Source organism: Dreissena polymorpha, chromosome 3 (assembly GCF_020536995.1).
Source record: "Dreissena polymorpha isolate Duluth1 chromosome 3, UMN_Dpol_1.0, whole genome shotgun sequence".
NCBI classification, from domain to species: Eukaryota; Metazoa; Mollusca; class Bivalvia; order Myida; family Dreissenidae; genus Dreissena; species Dreissena polymorpha.
In genome coordinates, this window is record NC_068357.1 from 60,403,123 (window position 1) to 60,411,195 (window position 8,073).

General features: G+C 33.4%; 1 protein-coding gene across 1 annotated transcript; it reads left to right on the top strand.

Moving 5' to 3' along the window:
- Positions 1-1,474: 1,474 nt before the first annotated feature.
- Positions 1,475-6,147, top strand: LOC127874402 (suppressor of cytokine signaling 6-like). Its single transcript, XM_052418713.1, has one exon. The coding sequence runs from the start codon at positions 1,882-1,884 to the stop codon at positions 3,016-3,018; it is 1,137 nt and encodes a 378-aa protein (XP_052274673.1). The 5' UTR covers positions 1,475-1,881; the 3' UTR covers positions 3,019-6,147.
- The last annotated feature ends 1,926 nt before the right edge of the window (positions 6,148-8,073 follow it).

Genomic DNA, 8,073 nt, shown 5'->3' on the forward strand with positions numbered 1-8,073 from the left:
TGTACCATGGCGTCGAAAGTCTACAAGACCTACTAGGTATAACGAGAAATGTACTTCGACGTACAATTTTCACCGACCCTTGAGTGTTCGCCAATCAGAAGACACCTAACGTCTGTTGCTTTTAGAGATATTTGACATTGAACATTATTATTATTATTATTTATACCGAATTAAGCTACTATCGACCGCTTACTCATAGATATTGTGCGTATTTATTAAACATTATTATTATTATAATTTATACCAAATTATGCGACTATCGACCGCTAACTCATAGATATTGTGCGTATTTATTGACCTGGCGTGGCGGAATTAACCTCTGACTTATGCAAGTTATGGTTATCACAAAATACGACCAACGGGAAGGTTATAATACATTATTTATCCCGTTAATGCTTGGTAACTGTTTGATTACCGTTGGGAATTTCCTACACAGTAATGCGCAGGACGGTCGTGATACTCCGCCCCGCATGATCAATAAATACTCACAATATGCTGAATAATTTTAATTTTAAAAAGGTAACAATTGAATCTTCTTCAAATTTGTATATAATCTATTTCAATGCATTAAATACTTGAAACTTCTATGTGTTGTTTTTTTGCCATTCTGATATTTTTATTCATTTTGTCCTCAATTAAAAAAGAGATTTTAAACATTTATTATGAATAAATCTGAAGGAAAAGCGGCTCAATAGACTAGTATTTTGATTGGCTGTTCAGAAAATGTGTACGTAGAAGTACAAACATGTATGTCAAAGTACAAATTGTACTTTGACGTACAAATATATACTTCGAAGTGTATTTTATATTTATGTCGACGTACAATTATTGTACTTCGACGTACATTTCTCTTTTTAACTTGTAGGTCTTCTTGACTTTTAACCCAAATGGTACGCCATAGTATGTTTTTAGGGTTATCTAAAGAATGCTCCCACTTAAGGGATCAATACAGAGACCTCCCAGTGACTAAGCCAGTTAGCATACACCCCATCCACTATACCACAGACACTGAACCAGCTATGAATTCCTGTGGCTAGAAAAAAAAGCTAGACTTTAACTTAAGCTTGGAATATGTAACTCGTTTTAAGAATGATTTTTTTGGAAGCATTACTTTATTATTGCAACAATTATAATATTTTGAACACAATCATGTTCATATATTTATAAAAAATACATGGTTATCAAAAAAACCTTAAAAAGCTTTTGCCCGTAAATTAGGTAGCACCTATAATCATATTAATACATTTCACATTATATTGTACTTAAAATCGTTGCAAGATTGTTCCGAAGTTTATAGCTCTTAAGATCTATATAACTTTCTATAACATACTGATCACTTTTCTTAATAACACTCTAATCGTAACAACTCGGCCAACAAAAAAGCAAGACTCGTAAGGTTTAGTTGAACGTAACCTCAATTTTTTCTTATTACACTCTGGATCAGCAGACGATTTATTTCAGATGTATCACGATTGTTCTTATTACTTTGTTAAAAAATGTCTTTACAAAAACACATGCGCACATAATTTCTTTAAAAATATTAGCATTAACATTAAAGGAATGTTATTTATATATATATATTTTAGATTTGTTCATTATGAACAAAAATTTCATAGCGCAAATATTTGTTGCATATTTCCGGAGTAAATAAAGCAATTACGCATGCGTAGTGCGTTAAGAATTTGTGATCCAAGACAAAAATCATCAAATTTCTACTTCTACACGAATAATGTAGATTATGAGACCTTCAATGTCATGGTATTTAGTCGTGGGGACAGTTTTTCATATACTTTGTTCAGAGGTTCTGTTGTCATGCCGTTATTATTTATAGATCGTTTGACATAATCAGTGTTGTTTTATGAGAAGTCATTTTTTGCTAAAATGTCAAACATGAGAAGTGAGTCACTGGCAATTTCGCAGTTGAGTTGCTCACAGGAGTTGGGAAATAAGCAGAATGATTCAGTCAAAAAGAAGGAAAAGATGAGTTTGTTTTGGAAGCTGCGAAGGAGATTTCAGTCAAATTTCAACAGAAAATCTTTAGATGAGGAGAGGACACCTCACATAGCGAATTTAAAACCGAAATCACCTAATAAAAAGCAGAAACAGACGAAAAAGTGCAGGATCAATTTGTGTTCAAAACCGTCTAATTCCAATTCCTCTCAAAGTGCTGAAAGTTTGGATCTTAATTTGTTGCAGAAGAAACTTGCAGACGAGAACATGTGGTATAACAGGGATAGGAATGATGCTTCCTCAAGTGTAGAAAAAGCAAGCTGCAAGTCAAAGGACATCTCTGTTTTTCAGACATCCAGTAACATTTGTTCATGTGGCTTGTCAACTGAAAACAGAGATACCCGTAAAATAACCAACAGGTCTCCTGGTGCCATTTTATCAAACCAGTTTCAGATTCAAGCAGTGTGCCATGCCAATGGAACTAGAGGCTCGAATCCCGCAATTAGCGTTCACAGTTATCACACATCAATACATGAAGGTGCTATTATCTCGGAAGGGCCTAAAACATGGAGTCTCACACACGAACTGTTCAGGTTGTCCAACTTCGGTTGGTACTGGGGTCCAATTACACGTCGAGAAGCGGAGAGAAAATTAAATGGACAACCAGATGGTGCTTTCTTAGTTCGTGACAGTTCGGATGAACGATACTTGTTAAGTCTTAGTTTTCGTTCCTATGGAAAAACTCTTCATACCCGTATTGAACATTGTAATGGCAAATTCATATTTGATGCACAGCCGGATACAGAAGGGTACCCATCCATTGTGGACCTTATTCAAAATTCAATGAATGATCCTCAGACTGGAATTTGTAGTTACTCTAGACGTGGCTGCCCGAGTCCCCCTATTTACCCAGTTAGACTTACAAAACCTGTTTCACGCTTTACACAGGTTAGGTCATTGCAATATTTGTGCAGATTTGTTATACGCCAATACACACGTTACGATCACATTCAGCATTTGCCATTGCCAAAAAAACTGAAAGGATGGATTGGGGAAAATCAATATTAAGTGCAAGTCAATTGTATTTAATTATTATGTTAATTATTGATGTGCATTAGAGCTTTAGTTCACATTCACTCAGAATTCATGTAGGAGAAAAGCTTAATATATGTGTCAAATAAAAACCAATGATACAATGCACCATGCCTTTTTGAACAAAAGTTAACTAAGTGCAAATGTAATAGTTTATTTGAATATTTTTCCATTTTTGAAAAACAGTATTGAACATTATAGGAATTGCTTCACTCAGCATTTAAAAAATTAAGAAGTTCAGAATAATGACATAATTAAAAATAATAAATATTGGTCTCTTTTTTTTCTTCAAAGTACTTGACAATGAAGTGAAAAATAAGCTAGTGTTTCTTGTAAAATTAATGAATATTTTTAAAAATATCTCCACTTAAACCTCTTTTTCAACAGTTTACATTTAATTAGATATTATTATATTAAGTTAGCATCAGTCTTTTTTAAAAGTATACACATGTAATAGAAGCTTTTCATTTTTAGTCCAAAGTAAAATTTTAACAGCACTACTGGTATGTTAAATGTGCATTGCATATGTCTTAGAACTCTCTACCATAAAGTTACAAATAATGCACCCTTCCAAGAGGGAGAATATTTGTTTGCATTTGTCAGTCTGTAGGTCTGTCAGTCCAATATGTCCATAGACCTTTCGTTTCTGCATGATGATCTAGTGAATGCTTTAAGCTACATCTGTACAAACTGGGAGGGTTCCTGAGCCGCAAAAGTCAAAGATAATGGTAACAGGGACTGGTCACTGATAACTTGTTTAAGCAAGATATTTTAAACACTATGACTCGAGTTCATGAAAATTGGGATATTTGTTACTTACAAGAAACAGCAGATGCCTTGAATTTTGAGGTCACCAGATTGAAGATCAAAGTAGTATGAGTTTGTATCCAGAAACATAATTCTTCTTGATATCTAGAGAATTATTTGATCTTGGATCATTTTACGTTATTAGTAGAATGCTTGTTTTAGAACTAAGTAATGACACAAAATTGATTTTGATATTAGAGTTCAAAGGTCAAGGTCACAAGGACTTGTAACAAGAAATTTGTTTCCACACACTAACATCAAGGGAAATTACATCATGACATGTTTTATAACACCTTGTTAATTTAACGCAAATATGGTTCGGTATTATAAATTAATGATGTAAGCATAATTTATATTTTGTCAATTTAAAATGAATGTGTTATATGCTTTGTGTTATTTTGAAGCTTTGTCCGTCTTTCGAATTTTATTTCACTTCTTTAGTTCTTTGTTTTCTAAGTGAGAATGAATTTTTGTTAGACAGATTACAATAGCCATGTTAATGGTTATATTTGTGGCAATTTTCATGTTGTTGTATGTTGAATGAAAAGACTTACACAGAAGTCCAGATTTTAACATTAAATACTTAAAAGCCAGTGTTTTTTTTTTGCTAAAAATTACCACCGATTTCTGCTTCTTCCTAATTGCAAAAATCAACGTTTTTTCCCAAAAAGCTGACCAAAATATCCCAAAACAATCCAATCCCCCCCCCCCCCCAATTTTTTTTTTTTTTTTTTTAAAGAAAGAAGTCTCTTAACTCTAGATCTCAACTTTTTATTTAAACATCCTACAAAATATATAACTTTAATTTAGTTCTTTTTGTCGAAAGATAATTCCCAAATTTGCCACTTTTATCATTTAAAACAATCACAATTAGACCAGATTCCTTTTCCCAAAATGGCTAGAAAAACCCTTTTGAACATGCTCTTAAAAACAATTTTAATTCTGTTACTTATAATCATATTTATTAATTTATGCTTAATTTTTCCCAATTTCATGCTTTATCACACTATTTTCCCCAATGTCATGGTTTATTGCGCTAATTTTTCCAATTCAAATGGCACAGGCTGTAACAAATAAAAGCAAAAAAAACCACTGAAAGCACAAAATATACCTGGCTATCATATTTTTAAGTGTTCTTAAGGTAGAACACACATTTCAAAGGCATTAGGTTTTACAGATTACAGGAAAGTTTTAGCAATAAACTATTGTTTTATTTATTATTTGGAGTTGTGAATTTGTTCAAGGGTTTTATTGAGATGCATACATGTACCTGGTATCTGAGAATATTGACAAATAATTGTTTTAGTTTTTGTGTTGTTTATCTACTTAAATATTATTTGGTTTGACATAAACTTTTAAGATAGTAATGGTTCACTTTTTAATAATAACAAGCATTCTTAAAAAAAGGTTGATGTTGAAAACAGGAATCTAGTTTGAAAAATATGTTTTAATAGTGACTCATAAAATTCTGTTTATTTTTAACCTATAAAGGTGAAAATGGATCAATTCTCATTAAAATGGCTTGTGTTCAAACAATGACTGAAACAAGTGTAAGAAAGTCATCTGCACTAAACCAAAAATGCGAACTTGCACTTTTACATTTTTGGAAGTTTCTTTACATAAAAATCAAATATTCAATCTGTATTTCGGTTTTCAAATATTCAGCAGTTTTTAGCGAGGCTGTTTTCTGAGAAAACCCAAGGTATTGTCATAGCCTGCTCGTTGTCTGCCGTCCGCCAACGTAGTGCTAAAACCTTTACTATTGGCTCTAAAATTAAAGTGCTTCCACATACAACTTTGAAACTTCATATGTAGAAGCACCTTGATGAGTTCTTCACACCACACCCATTTTTGGGTCACTAGGTCAAAGGTCAAGGTCACTGTGACCTCTAAAAAAAAAAAAATTGACAAGCTTTCGTAGCCGAGCGTGGCACCCGTTATGCGGTGCTCTTCTTCAAATATTAATTTCCATCTGTAGTTTTAAAATAGTTGATAACTGAGAAGTTTTCTTTAGATATTTTTTTTGACTGTTATTCAGACCAGAAAATAAGTAGTAATTTGAAATGTAGTAGGATCAAGTGCTTTCAAATGTACATGTATGCGCAAAAAGTATATTTGGATGTGAAATACAAGTTTGTTAGAAGGAACTTCTTGTTCATTCTATTTTTGTTTTGAATTTTGATAATGAGACGAAAATGTTTTTAATGAATACATGTATTTGTTTATGTGTCTACTTTGTTTTGTAGTTTTAAGAATATCTTTGAAGCTAGTGGTGATATTACAGATGAGAATACTTTCTATGTTGTGTTGTTGGTATATACACAAAACCTCATCATGTTATTATCACGTATATCCTGACTTGATTGCCATTATAAATTCTGAGTGTAGATAAAACAACAATTACAGTTTATTGCACAACTTTTAAAGCTCTGACAAAAAATATGAAATAAATAGCAATATGTACAACCAGTTTACAAGGTTGCAAGCAACAATTACACATGATGCATTCTCCCAGAAATATTAATTGAACAAACAATTGTGCATTTTATCAAACTTTGAACTGGAAAAATATTAGCTTCAACTGTACTACAGTACATTTAATTGATAGTGCACACATAACATTCAATTTCATCATGTGCACATAATAATTATGTTTCAACATTATCTTTAAAAACAACAACCCCCAAACACCATTTGATGACTCAAACACCCATTGCTGGTAATGGGGGCTATATAGGAGTCACTTTGTTGGTCGGTCTGTCGGTCTGTCCCGAAATTTCATCCGATCTTCACCAAACTTGGTCATAAGTTGTATCTAGATGATGTCTAGGTCAAGTTTGAATATGGATCATGCCAGGTAAAAAACTAGGTCACAGGGTCACTTAGTGTGTTTTAAACCGAAAGTTTGTCTGGACCATAACTATGTCATTTTTCGTTAGTTTTTTAAATGACTTGGTACATTTGTTCACCATCATGGGACGGTGTGTCGTGTGAAAAAAGAACAGTTGATATCTCCAATGTCAAGGTCACACTTGGAGTTCAAAGGTCAAATGCTTGTCCGGGCCATAACTTTGTCATTTATTGTGAGATTTTAAAATCATTTGGCAAATTTGTTCACCATGATTGGACGGTGTGTCGCGCGAAAGAATTGCGTCGATATCTCCAAGGTCAAGGTCACAATTGAGTTCAAAGATCATAAATTAACTTGTCTGGGCCATAACTATGCCATTCATTGTAAGATTTTAAAATCATTTGGCACATTTGTTTACCATCATTGAACAGTGTGTTGCGCTAAAGAATTACGTCGATATCTTCAAGGTCAAGGTCACACTTAAAGTTCAAAGGTAAAATAATGGCCATAAATGAGCTTGTCCGGGCCATAACTATGCTGTTCATTGTGAGAATTAAAAATTATTTGGCACATTTGTTCACCATCATTGGACGGTGTGTCGCGCTAAAGAATTACGTCGATATCTCCAAGGTCAAGGTCACACTTTGAGATTAAAGGTCAAAAATGGCCATAAATGAACTTGTCCGGGCCATAACTATGTCGTTCATTGTGAGATTTTAAAATCATTTGGCACATGTGTTCACCATCATTGGACGGTGTGTCAGGCGAAATAATTACGTTGATATCTCCAAGGTCAAGTTCAAAGGTAAAAAATGGCAATAAATGAGCTTGTCCGGGACATAACTATGTCGTTTATTGTGAGATTTTAAAATACTTTGGCACATTTGTTCATCATCATTGGACGGTGTGTCGCGCGAAAGAATTATGTCGATATCTCCAAGGTCGAGGTCACACTTTGAGTTCAAAGGTCAAAAATGGCCATAAATGAACTTGTCCGGGCCATAATTATGTCGTTTGTTGTGAGATTTTAAAATCATTTGGCACATTTGTTCACCATCATTGGACGGTGTGTCGCACGAAAGAATTACGTCGAAATCTCCAAGGTCAAGGTCACACTTTGAGCTCAAAGGTTAAAAATGGCAATGAATGATCTTGTCTGGACCATAACTATGTCATTCATTGTGAGATTTTAAAATGACTGTACATTAATTTTGTTCACAGTCATTGGATGGCGTGTCATGTGGAAGAATTCAAGAGTTCAAAGGTCAAAATGGCTATAAATAATAATGGCTTAATAATTCTTAAAAATTGCCATAAATTAGATTCTCTTGTTTTGTGAAGACAGCATGCAAAATAGTCTGTGTCAATGCGGC